This window comes from Aquarana catesbeiana, linkage group LG01, assembly GCF_042186555.1.
Source record: "Aquarana catesbeiana isolate 2022-GZ linkage group LG01, ASM4218655v1, whole genome shotgun sequence".
Taxonomy (NCBI): domain Eukaryota; kingdom Metazoa; phylum Chordata; class Amphibia; order Anura; family Ranidae; genus Aquarana; species Aquarana catesbeiana.
This window is the reverse complement of record NC_133324.1, coordinates 882,710,419-882,737,787: the sequence shown is the minus strand read 5'-3', so window position 1 is coordinate 882,737,787 and position 27,369 is coordinate 882,710,419. Positions and strand designations below refer to the sequence as shown.

Sequence of the window (27,369 nt, the reverse complement as noted above, 5' to 3'; positions counted from 1 at the left end):
GTTTATTTGATAGTGACTTTCAGCTTATCTGCAATGTTGGGTCTGGTGTCTCTCATTTTCCTCTATGACAATATCCCGCAGATTCTTTATGGGGTTTAGGTCAGGCGAGTTTGCTGGCCAATCAAGCACAGTGATACCATGATCATTAAACCTAGTATTGGTACTTTTGGCAGTGTGGGCAGGTGCCAAGTCCTCGTGGAAAATGAAATCAGCATCTCCATAAAGCTGGTCAGCAGAGGGAAGCATGAAGTGCTCTAGAATTTTCCTAGTAGAGGGCTGCGCAGACTTTGGATTTGATAAAACACAGGGGACCAACACCAGCAGATGACATAGCTCCCCAAATCATCAGGGACTGTGGAAAAGGTTGCATTTCATTTGGAAATAAGGGGTCCCAGAGTCTGGAGGAAGAGTGGAGAGGCACAGAATCCAAGTTGGGGTCCAGTGTGAAGTTTCCACAGTGATCATTTGGGGAGTCATGTCAACTGCTGGTGTTGGTCCACTGTGTTTTATTAAGTCCAAAGTCAGCGCAGCCCTCTACCAGGAAATTCTAGAGCACATCATGCTTCCCTCTGCTGACCAGCTTTATGGAGATGCTTATTTCATTTTCCAACAGGACTTGGCACCTGCCCACAATGCCAAAAGTACCAATACCTGGTTTAATAATCATGGTATCACTGTGCTTGATTGGCCCGGCAAACCTGCCTGACCTAAACTCCATAGAGAATCTGTGGTGTATTGTCAAGAGGAAGATGTGAGACACCAGACCCAACAATTATGAGCTGAAAGCCATTATCAAAGAAACCTGGGCTTCCATAACACCTCAGGAGTGCTACATGCTGATCGCCTCCATGTCACACCGCATTGATGAAGTAATTCATGCAAAAGGAGCCCTGACCAAGTATTGGTATAGTGCATACTATACTGTACATAGACATACTTTTCAGTAAGCCAACATTTCTGTATTAAAAATCCTTTTTTTATTGGTCTTATGTAATATTCACATTTTTTGAGATACTGAATCTTGGGTTTTCACTAGAAAATTAAAAGAAAGAAATGCTAGAAAAATGTCACTCTTTGTGTAATGAATCTTGATATAATATATGAGTTTCACTTTTTGAATTGAATTACTGAAATAAATTAACTTTTTGATGATATTCTAATTTTATGAAATGCACCTGTATGTCTGAGAACACAGCTTGACACCCAGTATGCAAGGTAATTAATGACAATACTGTCGTCAAATGCATCATGGCATCCTAATGCTAATACAATACCTTTACTAATCATATGATCACTTGCACAGACTGCACAAAAACAGGGCCAGATGTACCCAGGAAGATATACTGCAATACAATGCAAAGCACTGAAAAAGCATTGGATTGGATTCCAAAATTTTGACAGTATAACCATACAGGATATTCTGTCTTGCTGAGTCCCAATCTCTACTCCATAGAAGCAATGGTTTCTATACACTGCACATATGATGGCCAAATAGCCTGAAACAGCTGTATGCGGTTTGGAACAAATGACTATATAATATTAGAATATATTTGCATTACACACCTAGCCCTAGATGTACATCTGGCCAGAGGGGCTAAAAGAAATGACTTGCCTGGTTCTTTCCACTGTCATGAAGTTAGAAATGTTCCTCTTATTTTTGGGATATGTAATGAGGTGATACAAACTAATACTTTCTGTTTTAAAGTGGATGTAAACCTGAAATTTAATAAAGACTTCTACCTGGTACAGTAGAGGATGTCAAGTCATCTGTGCCCAGTCTTGCCACAAAGAATTAATCCAGCTCTAAGCAATCCTCTTGTCTTTTTTTAGTAAGATAAAAAATGACACACAGATAAGTTTGTGTCGCCACATCCCCTACTGCTGTGACTGACATCTGATTTCTTTATCTCATGCAGGGCACGAGAGAGAGAGTGTGTTATGATTCCAGTCTCACATCCCTCCTCTTTTCTTCTCCAGCTCTCCTAGGATTGGCTGCTCCACACCTCAGCATGATTGGGCATGCTGAAGTCATGTGGTGCCTTTCCTGAGTTTTGACTGGATGTTACTCAAAACTCAGGATTAGGAGAATAGGAGAGTGTAGAGGTGGGCAGGGATTCTTGTGACATCACGACTCTGCCCACTGAGCTCCCTCAAAGAGACCCATCCACCGATTCCAGAGTCTTGTGGGGCTCCTACTGCTGAAGGGGGTGACATTTGCAAGGTAGGAATACATGCAGGAGGCTTGCATGTATGTATACATTAATACTGTGCCATTAGCTTATATTGGGTGAGTGGTGGGTTTACATCCACTTTAAGAATGCTTTACTGCGCTATTTCAAAATGTAAAAACCTAAAAGTAGAAAAAGGGTATTATTTTAAAAAAGCATTGTATTGCAGTTATATGCATAAAACTCACAGGAACCAATATAGCATGAACAGTCTGAGCAGAGGCACATTTCAAAACTGTACTTCTGAAAATGCTAGTTCCCTGGTTGCCTCTGGCTTTTCGCTTTTTGAGTCACTGGCCTAGAACAAGCATGCAAGTGAGAAAAGTGAACGTTAAAAAAAAAAAGAGCCCGTAATATACTAGTTTGTTTCGTTTATTGACTCTGAGAGTGATGAAGGAAGACTGACAAGTAACTATTATTTTTAGGAGGAGAGGTCAGCAATAACAACCTCAATACTTCTTCAGCTTCCTTTACACTGACTAGGCGTTATACAAGAAGAGACATTCTGAAGCAGTGAGCTGAAATAAATGAATATCAAGCTGTACTGTACTGATTTTACACTTCCTCTTCCCGTGCCTGGCTTTATCAATAGTATAAATAAGTATGTGAACTTACACAGAAGACAGCAGCAACCACCTTATTGTCATTCTCCAGCAGGCGCAGCCGGTTCCTGAGCTCTGCTTGCAGCTGGGGGTCGGGTTTTCCTTTTCTGACCATGACCAGGTGGAGATTGAGATCTGTGAGACAAGATCATTCAATAGGTTACACTATATACACACAGATCTATTCACTGTACATGTACCACATGCCAAACCCAGTTGGACCAACAAGGGAAAGATGGTGACTACTATGAATATTAATAAGGATATGATCAGCTACTGCGTAGAAGCTATGTCTCATACAGGAGATGTGACCATCACCTTCTCAGTACAGCCAGGCTTGGTAACTGTAAGGCAGTATATCTGTATTGTGCTAAGAGCTTTGCACAGCAAAGTAACATGGAGCCATTTGATGTGCTCATGACCTTTAATGCAGTGGTGCTCACTTACAGGGTCCCTGGTCCACTGAGGGTCCTTTCACACATCTGCATTTAGAAATGAATTTAGACTTTTTTTAGCGCAGTCTTCATCCATTGTTATGCATTTCTGAAGAAAGTGTGATTTCAGGGCTATCAAATTGGCACTAGGGGCTGTGTCCGTGCACTGCATCCCTCATAGACTTGAATGTGCTGCCTGCTTGCAGCATCTGCCAGCTTAAGCCTTAGAAGCACACGTTCAATTTATAGACTACGGGACCCATGTAAATAAGGCCTTAGATGCATTTTATCAGGGCCGCTGATAGGGCAGTACAGCCAGCCCTCTTGTACTGGGCCCAGGCCCCATCAGTTTATAAGGGGGGCCCAGGCATCTGCTGAGCAGGCGGGCCAGCTGTACTGACTTGCTGCAGACAACGGTCCTTTGTCCCACCCTGCAGCGCTGCTGGCTTCTCTTCCACTCCCCCCCCCCCCAGCTGTGCTGCAGGGGTATCAATTCTAGCATTCGTGTCCCCATCCCCCCTTGTTTTCCGGGCCCCCTGTGTGCGTCCCTTTTCCCTGCAGCTTTGCTGGCTTCTCTCCTCTCCTCTTCTGAAGCTGCTGCATGCACAAGGAGATGTTTCAGGGTGGAAGGCATGGGAAGGGGCTGGTAAACATGTCATATAATAATGATTTTAGTGTATCTTTAGCAACAATATACAGGCAGTCCCCAAGTTACGAATGAATCCTACTTACGAACGGACGTTACTGCCGATCGCTTGCGCTCCAGACTGGTCCCGGATACCGCCGAGCAGCCATCTTGCAACACCAGACATATCCCACAGTGCTGTACTGCATGGCCGCAAGAGCCCCAAATAACACAACTGCACACCCAGAAGCACCTGGAACATCCCACATTAATGCACAGGCTGGAGTTACACTTAAACATGTACTGGTCTGACTTACATACAAATTCGACCTAAGAACAAACCTACAGTCCTATCTGGTTCGTAACCCAGGGACCGCCTGTAATTTGATATTATCTGGGTGGTGGGGGGCGGTAGGGTGGGGGGAGCAGCGCCCTGTCAGGTAAGCATTATGGGGCCCGATGATTTCTACAAGAAGCCCAGCATTTTATACATATTATTTGCATCTGCATTCCAGGAAAGATGCACACATTGGAAATGCCACCAAAATTGCAGAAAACTGGACTAAGTAAAAACTCGCACATGAAACCAAACTGATAATAACTATGCCATTGAAACAGAAAGAACAGAGGGCTTCATGCATTTTAGGAATAGTTTAAAATCAGCTTGATGTCACAAACTGCGCTGTTCCTTCCTTAGAATAGTGGAAAATACCTAGTCACGCTGCACAAAAATGACTGATCAATTTGACTCATTACATATATTAATAAATAGGATCAAAAATTAACCCTGAAAGGCTTTATAAATATAGCAAAGTCAGCAAAATAAAGAAACCCTTAAAATGATAATGGAATGAAAGCAATAATTCATTTTTGATTTATGTATGCCCCTCCCCCAATATCTTGGTTTTCTAGATAATCTTTTACTATTTTTGCTGTTTCAGCAACATACTGTCTTCATATAGGATCCATGTGTCAGCAAGTTATATTGTTTACTGAACCCACTGACTGCCTGTACTGTGCCATATCAGGACCTGTAAATCTGCCGCATATCCTGGCCAATTTCCTTCCGTCTGACCAATGCATCAAGAAAACATTTCCTTTTTCAATACAAATTGGTTTTCCCGTCTCATGTGACCCTGTTATGCAGCTCCATTATCACAGATTTCAGCTCTTGGCTCCAAGTCCAGAATGTCTGATAAAGAAAACTAAAATTAAGCTTTCTGGAAAGCACTCAGATCTAGCCAAATGTTTGTTTTATTTTTTTTATTCATTTTTTCTTTGTTTTGTTTTTGGTTTTTTTGGTATTCAGCACAAAGTATAAATTATATAAATGTTAACGACAATATAAACCTGATTACTAAATTGCTAAATACTAAATAAGCTTTACCATGTACTGTATATACTCGAGTATAAGCCGAGTTTTTCAGCACATTTTTTATGCTGAAAAACCCCTCGGCTTATACTCAAGTGAGGGTCCCACTTAAGAAAAAAAAGTCCTGAAAATGGAGCCTCAGAAGGGGCGGGGCCGTCCTGCTGGGTGCCGCACATGTATCATCCCAGCACTCCCCTGTCAGTTCCCCCCCCCGCTGTACATGATGGGCACTGGTATGCCCCGTACACACGGTCGGATTTTCCAACAGAAAATGTGTGATAGGACCTTGTTGTCGGAAATTCCGACCGTGTGTAGGCTCCATCACACATTTTCCATCGGATTTTCCGACACACAAAGTTTGAGAGCAGGATATAAAATTTTCCGACAACAAAATCCGTTGTCGGAAATTCCGATCGTGTGTACGCAAATCCGACGGACAAAGTGCCACGCATGCTCAGAATAAATAAAGAGATGAAAGCTATTGGCCACTGCCTCGTTTATAGTCCCGACGTACGTGTTTTACGTCACCGCGTTTAGAACGATCGGATTTTCCGACAACTTTGTGTGACCGTGTGTATGCAAGACAAGTTTGAGCCAACATCCATCGGAAAAAATCCTAGGATTTTGTTGTCGGAATGTCCGAACAAAGTCCGACCGTGTGTACGGGGCAGTAGGCTGTACATGATGGGCACTGGTAGGATGTACCTGATGGGCACTGGTAGGATGTACCTGATGGGCACTGGTAGGTAGAGCTGCACGATTCTGGCTAAAATGAGAATCACAATTTTTTTGTTTAGAAGATAGATCACGATTCTCTCACGATTCTCACGGCGTAACATCATCTTTCACATTAAAAAAAAATGGGCTAACTTTAGTGTTTCTTTTTTGGGTTTTTTTTATTCATTGAAGTGTATTTTTTCCCAAAAAATTGCGTTTGAAAGACCGCTGGGCAAATACAGTGTGACATAAAATATTGCAGCAATTGACATTTTATTCCCTAGGGTCTCTGCTAAAATATATATAATGTTTGGGGGTTCCAAGTCATTTTCTAGCAAAAAATATTGATTTTACCTTAAGAAACAAGTGTCAGAAAAAGATTTAGACTTTAAGTGGTTAAACTTCCTGCATTTACACGTTGTTTAAAAAACGTGGCAGACTGCCTGGATTTTTTTCTTTACACACAGAAGTTTCCTTTTGATCTAAGAAGGAAGTTAGTTACAATGTTTAATTTTATAAAATTGGCAGACTGCCCAGATGTTTTCTTTTGACAGCTGAGTGAGCAGATAAGTCACTCTACTTGTTATATGACAGAATCGGAAAACTCTGCAATAGAGATCGTCAGAGGGGTTGAATCGAGGTCACGATTTTTTAACGATTAATTGTGCAGCTCTACTGGTAGGCTGTACATGATGGGCACTGGTAGGCTGTACATGATGGGCACTGGTAGGCTGTACATGATGGGCAATGGCAGGCTGTACATGATGGGCAATGGCAGGCTGTACATGATGGGCACTGGTAGGCTGTACATGATGGGCACTGGCAGGCTGTACATGATGGGCACTGGTAGGCTGTACATGATGGGCACTGGCAGGCTGTACATGATGGGCAATGGCAGGCTGCATGTCATGGGCACTGATAGGCTGTACATGATGGGCACTGGCAGACTGCATTTCATGGGCACTGGTAGAATGTATATTATGAGCCACCCTAGGCTTATACTCGAGTCAATACCTTTTTATGTAGTAAAATTAGGTGCCTCGGCTTATATTCGGGTCGGCCTATACTCGAGTATATACGGTATATGTAATCTCAAAAGTCATTTTTAATATTTTTAAATCTACAGCTTTCATTAAAAAAATAATTGGCAATAATTAGTCTCCCAGTTCCTCCCTTGTCACTCTTTCGCAGCAGCTTTTGATGAAACCTATAAGTGGCCATTTCAAAACCCATTACAAAGGTTTTGTCCACTGTTGTCACCATCAGGGAACTCATTCTGGAATACATGAAGATGGGCAGGGGCTGCAGAGGATCAGCAGCACTGTGATGCAAACAATGAAATAAAGGTGAAAACAGCATCCTATTAAAAAAATTAAAAGCTTAAAAGGCCAACTCCAGGCAAATATAAGGTTATCACTTGCAGTGGGGCTCTACCTGCACTGCCGAGGTTTTTGTAGCTCCCCCCTAGCTAGATTGCTTGGCAAATGTAATTTTGTCTCCTGCTGTAGGTGGAGGAGCAATGATTGTATAGTTTTTTTGCTCATGGCTTTATTGGCTGGGAGTGTGATTGCTTCCCCCTGCCTCTAAATTAAGTTTGTAGACTTTAGGGAGAGAGAACTAAAAAGACCTGCCAAAATATCGATCAAGGCCCATTCAATCCCTGAGGAGGTGTGCCCAGTTGGTGGCTGGGAGAACTGTTAAATAATGTGGAGCACTGAGGAGATTATCTTTTCTCCCCCCTGAGGGGATGGATGGGTAAGGAGGAGAACATCTGTCAAGTTTTTGTTGTTGTCTGTGTCCCCATTGAAGAGCTCCCCTACCTTTCCATCCTAACAGGAAGTGAGAGGTTATCTCCCAAATGTAAGGGAAAATTCCACCTTTGACACTTATCTCTAGAACAGATGTCCCCATTAAAGTGGAACGTTACTCTCTCAATCAACATCAACCATTTTATATCCTTATGCTGCTAACATTAGTAAATAGACAGGAAGGCATATACTATTTACTTGTTTTAACCACCTCAATACTGTGCATTTTCGCCCCCTTCCTGCCCAAGCCATTTTTCAGCTTTCAGCGCTGTCGCAATTTGAATGACAATTGCGCGGTCATACAACACTTGACCTAAATGAAATTGTTATCATTTTTTCCCCACAAATAGAGCTTTCTTTTAGTGGTATTTGATCACCTCTGCGGTTTTTATTTTTTGCGCTATAAACAAAAGAAGAGTGACAAGTTTTAAAAAAAACACAATAATTTTTACCTTTTGCGATAATAAATATCCAATTTTTTTTTCTTTAAAACAAATTTTTTCTCAGTTTAGGCTGATATGTATTCTTGTACATATTTTTGGTAAAAAAAAATTGCAATAAGCGTATATAGATTGGTTTGCGCAAAAGTTATAGTGTCTACAAAATAGGGGATAGTTTTATAACATTTTTTTTTTTTTAATTTTTTTACTAGTAATGGCGGCGATCTGCGATTTTTATTGTGACTGCGATATTGCGGCGGACACATCGGACACTTTTGACACATATTTGGGACCATTCACATTTATACAGCGATCCGTGCTATAAAAATGCATTGATTACTGTATAAATGTGACAGGCAGTGAAGGGGTTAACACTGGGTGGTGATGGAGGGGTTAACTGTGTTGCTAGGGGAGTGATTCTAACTGTAGGGGGCGGGGACTCACTAGGGGAGGAGACCGATCGGTGTTCCCCTGTACTGGGAACACACCATCGGTCTCCTCTCCTCTGACAGGACCGTGGATCTGTGTGTTTACATACACAGATCCACGGTCCTGCTGTGTTACCGGTAATCGCGGGTGCCCGGCGGACATCGCGGCCGCCGGGCACGCGCACCGGGTGCTTAGTGATACAGCGCGCGCGCGCCCCCTGGTGGCCCAAGAAAGCGAGGACGTCATACGACGTCTGCCCGCAACGAGAGCTGCGCCGCCTGGCCGTCAATTGACGGCCAGCGGTCGGCAGGCGGTTAAACTTTTTTTTCATTTCTTCAATTACTTTCCAGGCCTAGGCAAATGATGTCATGCATCCCAGGAGTCCTCAGGAGGGGAGGATGTGCTTTCTCAGCTAAGCACACCCTCCTGCCTGCATGCCTGAGCTAAGGGTAAATTGATTCCAGGAAGTAAAAGCTACATGATTTTTCTGCCCTTACTCAAGATGGCCACAATCACAATTGCTGGGGGGGGGGTTATTTTCAAAGTGATTTTTATGGGTGTGTGGAGGGGGGGGGGGGGTGTTGTGTAGCGATAGGTACGGACCAACGTTGTAGTCCATTATACTTACATCTGCCCATAGATATGCAGGTATTCATGTACACTTGTGTATGCCCTAATTGCACCCGTATGCATGAGGCCTTATACACTAGCAGCTAATAAATAATGCTAATTTCTCTACGCCTGCTACAACCATAGAACTATCAACAGGGCTATAATAGAAACTTTCAGGGCTACTGAGAGGAATGACAATGGATGTCTGATATATTATTTATCTTATATTTACTTTCAGCTTCTCAGCTACATACTGTATAAAAGAGGCTACATCGGCCTTTCTCAACATTTTTAGTCCCAAAGGAACCCCTGCAATAATTTTCAGGTCTCGGGGAACCCCTGCTAGGATTAGTCCATTGGTGGTCATTGGGAAAATGTCCCTTACATAGGTGGTGGATGGTCAGTAGGAAGAATGCCCCCTTACAGTGGGATTCAGGATGCCACCTTTACAGTCATGCCTCTGTTTCTGTCAAGTGGTTTTCTCACCTGGGACTATGCATAACCCATCACTTTAGAGGTCAGTTCACTACAGCTCAAGGAACCCCTAGTCACTTCTGGAGGAACCCTAGTTGAGAATGGCTGGGCTACATTATACCAGGGACGTGCATTCAGGGGAGGCAGGCGAGGCAGAGCCTCACCTGCCATGAAAAAAAGGTTTAGCTTCGAGGGTCGTAGCTTGGGGACCTTGGGGGTAGGTAGCCGAAGTCCCACTCCACCACTGGTCAAAATTTGGGGCTCCTTTCACCTATGGTTCCGGAGATACGGGGCTCCTTGAGCAGCCTGTCAGAAGCTTCATACAGAGCGGCCAGTGTAAATACAAGCTGGCAAACTCTGTTTGCAGCAGAGTGAGAGGATAAGTTCACAGTGCCTCTCCTCACTTCTTGTCAGAGGCACTGAGCTTAATGGATAGCTTGGAGCCTTGGACCAATAGTAAAGTACCATTGGTCCAAGCTGTCCAATAAAAATGTTGCAGTGGAGGCAAGCCTCTCCCTGCAGTGTCATAGAAGTGGGCATGTGTCTTAAGTACAAGGAAAAAACATGGGTTTATGGGTATAAGATTTACCCACAATCCCATGTTTTTCTCATACAGTTAAGAGGGAGAATGAGAATCTGCTGTTGCTGAAAAGGTACTGTTTTAATCAAGCTAAATCATACATATATTATTATGCTATATGTTATAACATAATCATTTATTATTTATCTATTTACTGTGAAATTACTGATTTGAAGTTATAACTTCAAACTTCAGCAATTTGTCCGTTAAGCCACCTGCTTAAGTACAGTTTGGGGAGGGGGGGGGGAGGGGGATTGTTAAGAATTGTTTTTGTGAATGAATTAAATGTATGTAATATCTATTGATAAAAGAATATTGAATAACAATAAAAAAGATAATACAAAAAAAGCCACCTGCTTGAGTACAGTTTTCGAAAATATAGCACATTACCTTAAAAACAATATATAATAATTATTTGCATATTACTTATGGTAATTAAGCACTCTCTATCCAGGCCGATTGTGGCACTCCTCTCCTACGTGTAAAAATCATTGTTTTTTCGCTAGAGAATTTCTCAGAACCCCCAAACATTATATATATTATTTTAGCAGACATCGTAGGGAATAAAATGGTGGTTGTTGCAACTTTTTATGTTACACAGTATTTGCGCAGCAGTTTCATGAATAAAAAAAAAAAAGTTATCTCGATTTTTTTGTATAATGTGAAAGATGATGTTGGCCAAGTAGTGATATAAAAGGGTACCCTGCTGCCTAAACTAGTGGTAGCAGCTAACACAACAAACAGATAATTTTGTTATAATCACAAGGGTGTATAAGTGTAGCGCTAAAGCGCTTGAGTTGGTTAACATAACCCAACCATTACCAATCACAAAATCTCAGTTAATCAAATTATATAAATCTACAAACCATAATGGCTAATGAAATACTGTATACAGAAAATCACAAAAATACAGCATGTGATATGTGCCGTGTGAATTACTAGAAGATATATATTTTTTAATTTGAATAAATGAGTCAGTGAAAAGATTTAGGCCTCATGCACACAGGCTGTTAAAATAACATTATGAAAACGCCAGTATCTTTGCAGTGATTTTTTTTAACTTTTTTCAGCTTTTTTCAACGTTTTTGCAATAGCGTTTTTGAGCGTTTTTCCGCGTTAGCGTTTTTTAGCGTTTTTTTTTTTCAAATTTTTTTTTTTTTTTTTCAATGGAACAAAAAGTTAACAAACGTTGGTGAATGACGTTTTTGAGCGTTTATCAGTGTTAGAGCATTTTTACAGCTGAAAAACGTCTCTCAGAACCCACTGGTCCTGGGTTTTTTTTACAGCTTAAAAACGCCTATGCCATTTGCAGCTCAAAAACGCCTAGGTGGGCATGAAGCCATAGACTAACATAGACAGGCCTTTTTAAGCTGAAAAAAAAAGCTCAAAAAAGCAGCTGTAAAAACGTCCGTGTGCATGAGGCCTTAAAGTCCACGGTGTATAATAAGGAAATTGAAGATCCTAATCAGCTCATTGGCATCCAATATAGTGGGTGAAAGCTGAAGACACCAGTGCAGTACAGCCACCACCAAGGCAGATGTAAGCTTACCGGATGGTTTGAATTTAAAAGAACATACGTTCTATGAGTCAAACAGGCTTGTGTTATCAACCGACAACCAGGATGGAATCTTGGGAATCCTCTGTAATTGGAAACTCATAAGGAATCGGTCTTCAGGTGGTCGGGCGGCCACAGCAAGCTCGCTTCTCATTATACAGGTGTATTCAGGCTCCGTGTGTGATGTTACGCGATGTTACGCCAAGTAGATATATACCTAACATGTCAAACTTTAAAATTGCGCACACTTTTGTAATTGCGCCAAACTTCAGTACTTAAAAATCTCCATAGGCGACGCTTTAACATTTTTTACAGGTTACCTGTTTAGAGTTACAGAGGAGATCTAGTGCTAGAAGTATTGCTCTCGCTCTAACTATCGTGGAGTATGTAACCTGTATGTATCTGGCTCTGATACTAGCCAGTGCCTCACCAGCCACTGACCTCACCGCACGTCCCTGCATTATACAAAGGTATTTAGAGCCATATTTATTAGAGAATTCTTATTCCTCAATAATGTTGCCCATAACAATCAATGAGAATTCAATATGTATTGTTCTAAACTTGGTAACTCTAATTTAGTGTTTCACAAAAAGTATTTAAAGATTTGTTCCACCCAGGGGGTCCAGTAAAAAAAAAAAAAAATAAATAAAAGTCAGCAGCTACAAATACTGCAGCTGCTGACTTTTAATTGGACATTTACCTGTCCCTGGGTCCAGCGATGCGGGGGATCGAAGCCCCGCTCGTCTCCCCCTCCGTTCAGCGGCGCCGGCATTGCAACTGTGGGCGCCGGGCTCTGGCTTCCCAGCCTGGCACCCACTGCGCACGTGCCGTGCTTGGCCGCTCAGTCACCTGAGACCTGTAATGGGTCCCAGATGATTGACAGGAGGGAGGGAGTAGAGCGGAGCCCTTCCTGTGCCGAGGGGGAAGTGATGTCACCAGCCCAGGCACTGGAAGGGGCAGACTACGAGGGACCCCCTAGCAACAGACATTTAGAGGTAAGTTTTAAAAAAAAAATATCCAAATGTTTTTTTTGTTTTTTTTTTTTTAGGATTTTTCATGTATTTTTGTTTTTTTGGGTGGAACCCCACTTTAAACCCAAAACCAGAAAAGTAACATATTGCAGCTTACCGGTCTTCAGATGTGGTGGCTGCATTTATTTTCTTTTGTAAACTTTCTTTCCTTAGTTTTTACCTGGTAATCCTGTGTATATCACACTTCCTTTCATGGATTAACCTTTTTTATAAATTGTATCTATGGAGGGAGCCATGGTTGTAACATGGCTGGGCTTCAAACATGTCCGCCTTTATTCATCTCCTTTACTTGTTCAATTGATGGCACTAATATTTTACACAATAAAGATAAGGATGTTTGCACTGTCTTTTCTGTTGACAGGAAGTGACAGGCACATGGCATTTCTGGCAAGATCAACAGGTAATTTCTGTACTTTCTGAAAATGTTCTTAGACAGAAACAAACAAAACAAATGCAGCCACCATATCTAAGGACTGGTAAGCTGCAAAATGTCACATTTTTGTTTTTGGGTTTAGATACGCTGTAATGCCCCGTACACACGGTCGGATTTTCCGACGGAAAATGTGTGATAGGACCTTGTTGTCAGAAATTCCGACCGTGTGTGGGCTCCATCACACATTTTCCATCGGATTTTCCGACACACAAAGTTTGAGAGCAGGATATAAAATTTTCCGACAACAAAATCCGTTGTCGGAAATTCCGATCGTGTGTACACAAATCCGACGGACAAAGTGCCACGCATGCTCAGAATAAATAAAGACATGAAAGCTATTGGCCACTGCCCTGTTTATAGTCCCGACGTACGTGTTTTACGTCACTGCGTTCAGAATGATCGGATTTTCTGACAACTTTGTGTGACCGTGTGTATGCAAGACAAGTTTGAGCCAACATCCGTCAGAAAACATCCTAGGATTTTGTTGTCGGAATGTCCGAACAAAGTCCGACCGTGTGTACAGGGCATTAGAATTAAAGCCAAATTTCAGCCCCATAGAAGATCCAGGCCAGCAGGATGTAAACATTTTGGTGGGCCACAGCTGAAAGAGGTATGCAGGGAGGGGTAGCTGGGGAGTTTAAGCGGGGAAAGGGGGGGGGGGCAAAAGAGTAAATACACTTCAAACATATACTTACCCTTTCAGGAATTCTACTAGATAAGACTGGTTGTATTTTTTTAGAGTGAAAATGTTTCATTTTCTGAACGAAACCAGTCTGCAGGCCGTGGCGGTACGTTCATAACCTCTCTCCTGCCACCGCCTCTATCACCAATACTGTAGATTCATGCATTGCATGAATCTATCTATGGCCACCGCTGCCACCCCCTGTTCAGCCAGGCACCTGAATTACAGCGGCAGGGGGTGTTTTTAAAGCAGCTGATTAGAGCCATAGGCTTTAATAGGCGTCAAAAATGGTGACCTGCGAGCGTCATGCTGGGCACTCGCAGGTCACTCAGCTGTGTTAGGAAAGCGAATGAGGAGGAGAGGACGTAAGATGAGGACAGCCGGAGACGTACGAAGGACCCCGCTCGTCGCCGTCCAAGACAGGGTAAGTGCTGGCAGTGAGCGGGCAGGGGTCACACTGGGGACATTTAATGGGCACACTGGCAGCATTTAATGGGCACATTGGCAGCATTTGATGGGCACACTGGCAGCATATGATGGGCACACTGGCAGCATATGATGGGCACACTGGCAGCATTTGATGGGCACACTGGCAGCATATGATGGGCACACTGGCAGCACTTGATGGGCACACTGGCAGCATTTGATGGCACAGTGGTAGAGTTTAATGGACACAGTGGCAGCGTTTAATGGGCACAGTGGCAGCATTTGATGGCACAGTGGCAGCGTTTAATGGGCACAGTGGCAGCATTTGATGGCACAGTGGCAGCGTTTAATGGGCACAGTGGCAGCATTTGATGGCACAGTGGCAGCGTTTAATGGGCACAGTGGAAGCGTTTAATGGGCACAGTGGCAGCATTTGGCAAGGTGGCAGCATTTGGCATAGTGACTGCAATTGATGGCACAGTGGCAGCATTTGATGGCACAGTGGCAGCGTTTAATAGCACAGTGGTAGCGTTTGATGGGCAGAGTGGCAGCGTTTGATGGCACAGGGGCTGCAATTGATGATTTTTTTCGCAAAAAATTTTGCGCCCCCCCCCAAAAAATTTTGAGTACCAACCTCCACTGTCTGCAGGCATTGTGTATATCAGACGTTAGGGATGTGCAGTAGAAACACATAAAGGAGAATCAATGTTTCTAGTTTCTATGACAACTGACAATTTTTTTAATGCACTGAATCCATTGGTGTGAGATACTGTAATGTCATAGGAAAATTTCAGTCTATTAAAGCAGAATTTCACTCTATCAATCAATATTAACTAATGTTAATCCTTATGCTGCTAGCATTAGTAAATAGATAGGACAGTGTATCATATTTACTTGTTTTACATTTCTTCAGTTGCTTCCTAGTTTCAGGGCTAAGCCCACCCTCTTGCCTGCATGCTTGAGATAAAGGCAGATAGATTCCAGAGCCACATGAATCATCTGCCCTTTTTCAAAGTGGCCATGGCTAGAAATGCTGCGGGGAGATGGCAATGTTTTTGAACGTTATTTCTCAATAAATAAAGTATTGAGACATAGATGGATGGGCGAGTTAGCTTTGAATATTAAAAATGAATTAAAGCAGAGCTCCACCCGAAAGGGGAATCTCTGCTAGTTTGCTTCCACCCCTCCTCTGCTGCCACAATTGGCACCTTTCAGGGGGAGTGGGTACCTGTTTTTGACAGGTACCTGTCCCCACTTCTGGGAGACCTCAACACAGCGAGGTCCCTCAGAAGTTCGCCCCGATTGAAAAACCGGCTGGGGTGCCAGCATTGCGGGATCCCCGGACCCCGTGGGGGGGCTGGAGCTTCTCTAGCTTTTTCAGTTTGTGGTGCTCACATATGGTAAAATTCCACTTTAACAAAGCTTTACCCTCAAAGCAATCAATCTATTGAACAACGCATAGTATACAACAACATGCCTAGAAGTTTCTTACCTGATATAAAAGCATCTGTTTGGTCAGAGAACTTTATGGATCTCTCCTTTAAGCAATCATTAATGTGGACAAAGTCCGAAATACAAGATTCAGCTGAAAGAGAAGAAAAGGTATAAGGGTCGATGGAAGCCACAGTATAAGAGTCCTTACTGTCTAGCTAACTGCTCTTGGCTGTTTGCTAAGTTCAGTGCAAATCACAACGCTACACCATTACTGTACTACTGAGATTCTTAAACTGTCCAGAGATATACTGAAATTTGGTCAGTTTAGCAGGGATCATCTATGGCTATTCCTACTGTAACAATCGAGTTCTGTCAAACAGACCTGTTAGAAAACCTTTGTTGATCAGAGGCTGCAGCTGCTGATCAGTGTATTCTGATAGCGGAGGAGTCCCGCTGTCAGAATAAAATGGCACAGTGGGGAGGATTCCCCCATCTACCTCGATTGTGAGGATGGGGGAACCGTTTTCTTTTTTCAATCAACCTAATGGCTGATAATAAAAAAAAGAAGGATCTATGGCCAGCATCGTCAAAACAGCCAATGATATGTGCACAAAGGAGGACTGTAGGGTTCATGGAGGAGTGGATGCCGGGTTTGGGGGTTCAACTGTGCTGGATGAAGAAAACAGGAATTGTGTGGAATCTAAAATGGCTCTAAGTTAGACTCTACTACTACTTTCGCATTCAAATTTAAATAATAATAATAGTAATAATGATAATAATAATATAGCATATACAATTGCTACACAAGCAACACTACAAAATGTTGTAACTGAATGTTATTAAAAATGGCTTTTCCTTTTAAATCTGCAGCTGTTGTAATTTCCTGTAAAATTCAGTGCAATATGGCAACCTGGAGGTGTTCAACAAAATGTATTTTCCTGTTTCTGTGTATCGGAGGACGTCATCTATGATGAAACACATCAAACGGAGCCTGCTGTTGACGTCATCATGACATACTGGCAGTTGAACGATTGCCGTAGGATTGTTTTTAAACAGAGCTGTTGCTTTTTAATGGATGTAAGTGCAATCTTATGTGTTTTAATAATGTGCTAATTAAGGATTTATGCTATGTGGAGAACATGATCATCTCTTTACCAGTATTCATCTATATACATGGACAAACAGCTAGTTCTTCAGAGCAACACAAGATACAGTAGAAACCTGCTACAACGTTTATTAAAATTCCTGTAATGTACAGTGAGGGGAAAAAAGTATTTTTTCCCTGGAGTGGCCTAGCCAGTCTCCAGACCTTATTTCCATAGAAAATATGTGGAGGGAGCTGAAGGTTCGAGTTGCCAAATGTCAGCCTCCAAACCTTAATGACTTGGAGAGGATCTGCAAAGAGGAGTGGGACAAAATCGCTCCTGAGATGTGTGCAGACCTGGTGGCCAACTACAAGAAATTTTGACCTCTGTGATTGCCAACAAGGGTTTTGCCACCAAGTACTAAGTCATGGTTCGCAAAGGGGTCACATACTTATTTCACTCATTAAAATGCAAATCATTTTATAACTTTTTTGAAATGCATTCTTCTAGATATTTTTGTTGTTATCTTGTCTCTCACTGTTAAAATAAACCTACCATTAAAATTATAGACCGATCATTTCTTTGTCAATGGGCAAACATACAAAATTAGCAGCGGATCAAATACTTTTTTCCCTCACTGAACAAAGGGAACTGCTTTTTGTTTTCTCAAAAAATGTAGAGTCACTCTAAACTGATTCAAGTAATACAGATCACCCAGGTTTCCCTCTTATGCCCAGTCTGCTCAGTCCTCATATTTATCATATATATATATATATATATATATATATATATATATCTTACAACCTAAGGTCCCTAACACATTCATACATACTAGGGCCAATTTAGACAGGATCCGATTAACCTACCAGCATGTCTTTAGATTGTGGGAGGAAACTGGTGTACTCGGAGGAAACCCACGCAGTCACAGGGAGAACTTGCAAACTCCCGGCAGAGGGTGTCGTGGTTGTGATTTGAACCAGCGACCAGCAACCAGCTGCTAGGTGAAAGTGCTAACCACTACACCACTGTGCTGTATATATATATATATATATATATATATATATATATATATATATATAAATATATTGGGCACAGAAAGTATTCAGACCCCCTTAAATTGTTCTCTTTGTTATATTGCAGCCATTCGCTAAAATCATTTAAGTTCATTTTTTTCCTCAATAATGTACACACAGCACCCCATATTGACAAAAAACACAGAATTGTTGACATTTTTGCAGCTTTATTAAAAAAGAAAAACTGAAATATCACATGGTCCTAGGTATTCAGACCCTTTGCTGTGACACTCATATATTTAACTCAGATGCTGTCCATTTCTTCTGATCATCCTTGAGATGGTTCTACACCTTCATTTGAGTCCAGCTGTGTTTGATTATACTGATTGGACTTGATTAGGAAAGCCACACACCTGTCTATATAAGACCTTACAGCTCACAGTGCATGTCAGAGCAAATGAGAATCATGAGGTCAAAGGAACTGCCTGAAGAGCTCAGAGACAGAATTGTGGCAAGGCACAGATCTGGCCAAGGTTACAAAACAATTCTGCTGCACTTAAGGTTCCTAAGAGCACAGTGGCCTCCATAATTCTTAAATGGAAGACGTTTGGGACGACCAGAACCCTTTCTATAGCTGGTCGTCCGGCCAAACTGAGCTATCGGGGGAGAAGAGCCTTGGTGAGAGAGGTAAAGAAGAACCCAAAGATCACTGTGGCTGAGCTCCTGACATGCAGTGGGGAGATGGGAGAAAGTTGTAGAAAGTCAACCATCACTGCAGCCCTCCACCAGTCGGGGCTTTATGGCAGAGTGACCCGACGGAAGCCTCTCCTCAGTGCAAGACACATGAAAGCCCGCATGGAGTTTGCTAAAAAAACACCTGAAGGACTCCAAGATGGTGAGAAATAAGATTCTCTGGTCTGATGAGACCACGATAGAACTTTTTGGCCTTAATTCTAAGCAGTATGTGTGGAGAAAACCAGGCACTGCTCATCACCTGTCCAATACAGTCCCAACAGTGAAGCATGGTAGTGGCAGCATCATGCTGTGGGGGTGTTTTTCAGCTGCAGGGACAGGACGACTGGTTGCAATCGAGGGAAAGATGAATGCGGCCAATGTCAGGGATATCCTGGATGAAAACCTTCTCCAGAGTGCTCAGGGCCTCAGACTGGGCCGAAGGTTTACCTTCCAACAAGACAATGACCCTAAGAACACAGCTAAAATAATGAAGGAGTGGCTTCACAACAACTCCATGACTGTTCTTGAATGACCCAGCCAGAGCCCTGACTTAAACCCAACTGAGCATCTCTGGAGAGACCTAAAAATGGCTGTCCACCAACGTTTACCATCCAACCTGACAGAACTGCAGAGGATCTGCAAGGAGGAATGGCAGAGGATCCCCAAATCCAGGTGTGAAAAACTTGTTGCATCTTTCCCAAAAAGACTCATGACTGTATTAGATCAAAAGGGTGCTTCTACTAAATACTGAGCAAAGGGTCTGAATACTTAGGACCATGTGATATTTCAGTTTTTCTTTTTTAATAAATCTGCAAAAATGTCAACAATTCTGTGTTTTTCTGTCAATATGGGGTGCTGTGTGTACAATAATGAGGAAAAAATGAACTTAAAGCGGAGTTCCACCCTAAAGTGGAACTTCCGCTCATCGGATTCCTCCCCCCCTCCGGTGTCACAATTGGCACCTTTCACTTCCGGGTATAGCTAGCCGCAGCTAGCCGCAGACTCCCCGCCCACCCCCGTTGTTGTGGGAAATACACAGTTCCCACAACACAATGGGGACCAGTATAGACGCGCAGCGCAACTCGCGCATGCGCAGTAGGGAACCGGGCAGTGAAGCCGCAACGCTTCACTTCCTGATTCCTTCAGTGAGAATGGCGGCGGCAGCACCCGAGGACTGAGGGACGGTTGGGTCTCGGGTGCCGACATCGCTGGACCCCGGGACAGGTAAGTGTCCTTATTTTAAAAGTCAGCAGCTGCAGTATTTGCAGCTGCTGACATCTAAAAAAAATTTTTTTCGCGAAACTCCGCTTTAAATGATTTTAGCAAATGGCTGCAATATAACAAAGAGTGAAAAATTTAAGGGTGTCTGAATACTTTCTGTCCCCACTGTATATATAGATATATATCTATATATATATAGATATATATATATGTGTAAGATATGTAAGATATACATTGGCCTGTGAAATTGCAAATGAGTGTGTTCCCTGGCTCACACTCCACCCTTTCTGTAAGAACAGTGTAATACCCTGATTGGCTTGCAGGTGACAAATTAGCATTTTCACTAACTCAGGGTATAGCCCACCTCCTGAGTGCCTCTTAAAGTGATCTTGGCGTTCCTCTTGCTAAACCCCCTTTCTTCTAATCTCTACAACATAGGGACTAATTGATCTGTATTCCCAAAATAAGAACAAGGAGGACTAATTAGACCTTTTGAGATAACACAGGAATTGTGCAGAGAATATGGGACAGTACTGAAGGTATGACAAAATCAACTGTTTTTTGTTTTTTTTTTTTTGTAACTTATCAATAAAACACTTCCAATGGCATATTTCCTAGACCAAAAGAGAACAAATAGAAGAAGTTCATTGTTTGGATTTAAATGCTCTTTAACAAAGTGGTTATGGTTTTACCCACGCACAGACTGACTTTAAACAAAAACATGTAGAAACACTTATGCCACAGAAAAACTTTAAGTTTTATAGGCTAAATTCAGATAAGGAATGTCATTTCTTCTGATGAACAGAGTAGGGAAGAGTTTTTACCTCTATCTGTGACCTCATAGGGAAGATTTCTCTCATTTCCTGTTCCCATGAGGTCTGTTTAAGGCATGAAGGGAAGGCTTGTCGCCGATAGGGGTAATACATTATTTAATTAATTTTTCATTCTGAATTCGGTGGCTTTTCCAATAGTTTTATTTAGATGTTGTTTAACCTATGAATGTATTTTCTGTTGAGTGTGCCCATATATATTGCCTATAGCAGCACTATTCTTGACATTGACACCAACATTGGGGCACTATTTCACTGATGCCGGGGAATTTTCTACTCCCACTGGCCACAGTATGGCCCCTCAAAGCTTAAAAATTCCCTTTTACACATATTTAGAGGTGTCGCTGATGCCAATTTTTCTAAAAATAAATCTACAGAATGTTCACACAGGTCTTGTTCCATTAGTTCCCACGCTTGTGTTCTCTTATCAAATGACATGAAAACCCATCCACTAATGGAGACTCTGAACAGACATCCAATACTGTTACTGTAGGACAGCAGCCAATGTGCTGGATTCTATCTGCAGTCTGCAGGCATGGTCCAAGCACATGTGCAAGTTTCCACTTCCAGACAACTTGATCATTAACAGCTTAGCTCTATTGTTCATTAAACTCTGAAGCCAAAAATGACATTCCCACAGTGTACTGCAAGGCAGGATGCATAGCTAATATCAAAGCTACAGGTCACTTTAGAAATAGCTACTAGTAAAATTTCACTTTATAGGTATGCTACAAACATGAACATTGTGCTTAATGTGTAAGTCAATGCAAGCCTTTTTATTTTAATCTAAAAAAGACTTCATTATCTCTAATCAATATTCCTTACCTTTTAATTATTGTTATTCATAACCAAGGTTCTGTAAAACCTTAGGGTTCCTTCAGAAATTGAGCAGGTTCCTCCAGAATTCCTTGAGCAATGAGAAAGTTCTGTCTCTCAGGTATATAACCATTGACACCAATGATCTTTTTAACTATTTGTAATTGGGGCATTATTCCCAATTATCGCCATTTTAAGGGGCTTTCTTCTCACTGACCATCGATGTAAGAAGCATTCTTTCCACTGACCACTAGTCTAATGGGGTCCTTCTCCCAATTACTACCAGTGTAATGGTGTCCTTCTCCCAGTGACCATCAGTGTAATGGGGCCCTTCTCCCAATGGCTATTAGTCTAATTGGGCCCTTCTCCCAATGACCATTAGTGTAATGGGGCTCTTCTCCCAATGACCATTAGTGTAATGGGGCCCTTCTCCCAATGGCTATTAGTCTAATTGGGCCCTTCTCCCAATGACCATTAGTGTAATGGGGCCCTTCTCCCAATAACTGTCAGTGTAATGGGATCATTCTCCCAATGACCATTAGTGTAATGGGGCCCTTCTCCCAATTACTACCAGTGTAATGGTGTCCTTCTCCCAGTGACCATCAGTGTAATGGGGCCCTTCTCCCTATGGCTATTATTCTAATTGGGCCCTTCTCCAAATGACCATTAGTGTATTGGGGCCCTTCTCACAATGACCATTAGTGTAATGGGGCCCTTCTCCCAATGACCAGCAGTGTAATGGGGCACTTCTTCCAATGACCGACAGTGCAATGGTGCCCTTCTCTTAATGAAGACCAGTGTAACAAGGCCCTTCTGCCAATGACCACCAGTTTAATGGGGCTCTTCTTCCAATGACTGCCAGTGTAATGATGCCCATTTTCCAATTACCACCAGTATAATGTGGCCCTTATCCCAATAACCATCAGTATCATGAGGCCCTTCCTCCAGTGACCACCAGTTTAATGGGGCCCTTCTCCCAATGACCACCAGTATAATGGGGCCCTTCTCCCAATGACCATCAGTGTAATGGGACACTTCTGCTAATGATCACTAGTGTCCACTAATTATCTATCTGTCCACCAATCAAATGGAGCATGTCACTAATTCCCAATGTACACAATTTGTACTGTCTGTGTTTCTTTTTTGGACATTGTGAATATTTGTTTTATTACTATTACTGAAAAATGTAATATAGAGCAGCCTAAGCACACCACATTCCTTAGTATTTTATTTAGTTCTACAGTGCCTTGAAAAAGTATTCATACCCCTTGAAATTTTCCATATTTTGTCATATTACAACCAAAAAATGTAAATGTATTTTATTAGGATTTTATGTGATAGTCCTATACAAAGTGGCACATAATTGTGAAGTGGAAGGAAAACGATAAATGGTTTTCAAATTTTTTTACAAATAAATATCTGAAAAGCATGACGTGCATTTGTATTCGGCCCCCTTTACTCTAATACCCCTAACTAAAATCTAGTAGAACCAATTACCTTCAAAAGTCACCTAAATAGTAAATAAAGTCCACCCGTATGTAATGTAATCTCAGGATAAATACAGCTGTTCTGTGAAGCCCTTAGAGGTTTGTTAGAGAACCTTAGTAAACAAACAGCATCAGGAAGGCCAAGGAACACACCAGACAGGTCAGGGATAAAGTTGTGGAGAAGTTTAAAGCAGGGTTAGGTTATAAAAAAATATCCCAAACGTTGAGAATCTCACAGAGCACTGTTCAATCCATCACCTGAAAATGGAAAGAGTATGGCACAACTGCAAACCTACTAAGACATGGCCGTCCACCTAAACTGACAGGCCGGACAAGGAGAACATTAATCAGAGAAGCAGCCATGAGGCCCATGGTAACTCTGGAGGAGCTACAGAGATCCACAGCTCAGGTGGGAGAATCTGTCCACAGAACAACTATTAGTCGTGTTCTCCACAAATCTGGCCTTTATGGAGGAGTGGAAAGAAGAAAGTCATTGTTGAAAGAAAGCCATAAGAAGTCTTTTTTGCAGTTTGTGAGAAGTCATGTGGTGACACAGCAAACGTGGAAGAAGGTGCTCTGGTCAGATGAGAATAAAATTAAATTTTTTTCGGCTTAAAGCCAAAACGTTATGTGTGGCGGAAAACTTAACCTTCCAGCAGGACAACTACCCTAAACATACAGCCAGAGCTACAATGGAATGGTTTAGATTAAAGCATATTTATGTGTTAGAATGGTCCAGTCAAAGTCCAGACCTAAATCCAATCGAGAATCTGTGGCAAGACTTCAAAATTGCTGTTCACAGAAGCTCTCCATCCAATCTGACAGAGCTTGAGCTATTTTGCAAATAAGAATGGGCAAAAATGTCACTCTCTAGATGTGCAAAGCTGGTAGAAACATCCCCCAAAAAACATGTAGCTGTAATTGCAGTGAAAGGTGGTTCTACAAAGTATTGACTCAGGGGGCTGAATACATATGCACGCCACACTTTTCAGATATTTATTTGTAAAAATGTTTAGGAACCATTTATAATTTTCCTTCCATTTCACAATTATGTGCCACTTTGTGTCGGTCTATCACATAAAATCCCAATAAAAAAATTTTTTGTTTTTGGTTGTAACATGACAAAATGTGGTAAATTTCAAGGGGTATGAATACTTTTTCAAGGCACTGTATATCTACAGCTTGCTGTTCAGGACAATTCATGCTAAGTTGTAAGTATAGTAAATATTAGCACACCCTATTCACCCTGTGTGGCACAGATTCCCCTTGTTTGCACCCTAGATATTTCACCAAAGCCTTCTAACTACTGACACCAATCCCTGCCCTACTGACACTGTCCACTGCTCTACTGACACCATCAGTATAAATACACATGCACACACACATATGTGTTTGAGCTTTGAGGTGCACAGCGTACTGCTTATATCCACATAATGAGCGTGTGGGTAGGTGGAGAGAGCAGAGTGATGATGAGATGATCTTATTAGCTTGCTGCTTTTTCTTCACTGTCTAATCACAGGCTGAGTTTAGGAGTAAGACCTAGTCATGTCATTTAAGTTCAGTACAGGAAGTGAGGTCTCCCAGTGTGGCCGTGCTAACTAGCTAGGTTGTGTAAATCTCAGGAATTAACTAACAGAAAAACAAATCCTATGGCATGTAAAACAGCTCCCAGATATGTATTTCAACCACATACTTAGCTGTTTGCCTCACTAAATAGTAAAGAAAGGATCAGTTAGGCAGTCTAAGAGCACAAACCTTTAAAAACCAGTCAACAGTAATATCACCCCTATATTTATCAGGGGAGAACAAACAAAATTGTCTACCACACTATTTGTTGGAAGTCCAATATGTACATCCATTTTCTTTTATGTATAGCACCGTCCCAAATAGGCTTCTAGTTAGGATAGGCAAATTTAGTTTTGTCACTCTGCTATAATCATCAGAGCAGCAAGTGATTGCCTTGGTCTGCTCAGGGCTATACAGGCTGTGAATTTGACTGCTTCCACCTGTCTTTTGGAGACTTCCAGAATATAGTGAGTGGGAGAATCAGATAAGCAGCCTGAATATTTATTCAGCCCCAGCCAATCCCTGGGGGAGGATGCCCAGATGGTGGCTGAGAGAGTGCATAAATAGTTTGGAGCCTGTAGGAGCAGTGTTCTTCCACCAGAGGAGAGGTCCCCAGCGGTCATTCTGCTGAAGGTTCTGCCTGTCTTATTAAGGTCCCAGCTGTGCTTAACCAGGGGGCCTATCCTGCTTAAGAGCCAAAGGAGGGGTTCTACTGAGGATCTGATCTGGAACCTTCACAGAGGAGTCTGTCTGCCTGAGTCTGAGGGTGACACCTAAGCCCTGGGCACACTGTGAGTACAGACCTAAGAGAGAAGGATCCCAGTGACTGTTGCTGTTGTTAACCCCTGCTTGCTTGGCCTTGAACATTGTTATTGTTGGTATCCCAGTGCTGTCCACTTTATGTCCTACTGCTTAAAGGACTGTAGCTGCCAAGGTAAGAGTGTCCTCACACTCCTCATAGTGCCTTAGAGTATCCCACAGCTCCCTATGCCTCATCCAAGTTAATCACCAATACATTTTAAAAAGGCAACCACTGAGCCAGAGGAAAGAGTGAAAGTGGCTGTTTGCCTGGCAGCCACTACACAAAGAGATAAGAATCTGGCACACAACTCTGTGGTCCTTGCAGGGGTGAGCACTATATATAATATAAGCTATTGCACTGTAATACCTTTGCAATGCCCCCATCATCAGGGCTTTACGCCTTGGATACAATAATCAACTGATAAAATCCCATTCCATCGTTTGTATCCAAGTGTCCTGTGTTAATATATTGTAATTCCAATAACTTTTTCAACCACAATGAGCTCTGTGTTTCTCTCCATCAACCATTAAAACCCAGATGAAAAAGCCATATTAAAGGCTCCAAAACATGGTGGCCTTTTGTTCTATGAGGAAATAAATGTATATTCTGGACTCCCAACAAATGCTCTTTGTCCTATTGGATGGAGTCCGAAGTGGCCTGGTGTGGCTGCTTTGTGCATTAGAGCTCCCTCACTAGAGGGACTACACTCTACACTATGGAGTTTGACCTCCACTGTGATGTGATCTAATATAGCATTTGGATCCAGCACCTCCCACTTACACTTTCACAAACCCACATATTTATTCTAACAGGTATATTTTAAAGTAATATTAGCTGCATAGTCTACCCCAGTGTTTCTCAACTCCAGTCCTCAAGGCGCCCCAACAGGTCATGTTTTCAGGCTTTCCATTATTTTGCACAGGTGATTTAATCAGTTTCACTGCCTTAGTAATTACCACAGCCGTTTCATTTGAGGGAAATCCTGAAAACATGACCTGTTGGTGCGCCTTGAGGACTGGAGTTGAGAAACACTGGTCTACCCACCAAGAAGACCCTTTATTTAACATCTTAGTATTTTTATCCTGGAACCACAAACAAATGTAGATTTTCTTTTTTATACTGTATATGGTTTCACTTAATTCTTTCTTTTTCTTGAAACTCACATCATTTGCAAAAACAAAAACAAGTGATGAACTTCGTCTTACCATTTGTCCCTATAGAAGAAATAGCCCTTTTCACAGAAGCAACAAAGGATTTCGGGCTGTGGTTGGAGGATCCACGCTCAGGCTCACTACTGTCTCTCCTGCTCTGTTCCCCTATTGCTGCCCCCTTGTCTTCGATTGATCTTGAGTCCTCTGTTCCTTCTGATTCATCTTCTACAATTGGATAGAGTCTAGGGAGCACCATGGTGGGCTCCGGAATGTTCACACCATGCTCCATGGTGCCTCTTGGCCTTATAATACTTCCATTATAGTAAGAGACTGGTCAGACCTGTAAAAATAAAAGCATTGTATATTATTTAGCACAAGAAAATGTCTATTTCTGTGCAATTAGGTAAATAATAATGAACACAGAACATAATATCTACTAAGCCCTTCATGTCTTTTAATGTGAAAGTAGAATTGTCCATTAAAGCTAAAACCATTCTAACCATCCTGCCCATTTATAAAGAGGAATGATTTTGTTAAACCCTGTAGTAATAATTGTTATGCTGCATACACACGAACGGACTTTTCAGCATCAAAGGTCAGACAGTCTTTCTGAGGGACTTTTGACGGAGTTACTACGGACTTTCGAACAACCAGACTTGCCCCCACACAAACGAACTAAAGACCGTTTGAAAGTCCGTTCCTTTGAACGTGATGACGTACTAAGGGACTAAAATAAGGAAGTTCATAACCAGTAGCCAATAGCTGCCCTTGCGTCCTTTTT

At 42.1% G+C, this 27,369-nt stretch overlaps 1 protein-coding gene across 1 annotated transcript in view; it reads right to left on the bottom strand.

Annotated features, from left to right (window-relative positions):
* Positions 1-27,369, bottom strand: part of SH3TC1 (SH3 domain and tetratricopeptide repeats 1) — a 98,535-nt gene that overhangs the window by 60,476 nt on the left and 10,690 nt on the right. The window contains exons 2-4 of the mRNA XM_073610754.1: positions 26,643-26,928; positions 15,941-16,033; positions 2,844-2,965 (exon numbers count right to left, since the gene is read on the bottom strand). Coding sequence (XP_073466855.1) covers positions 2,844-2,965; positions 15,941-16,033; positions 26,643-26,877 — 450 coding nt within the window. The 5' untranslated portion in view covers positions 26,878-26,928. The remainder of the gene's footprint in view (positions 1-2,843; positions 2,966-15,940; positions 16,034-26,642; positions 26,929-27,369) is intronic.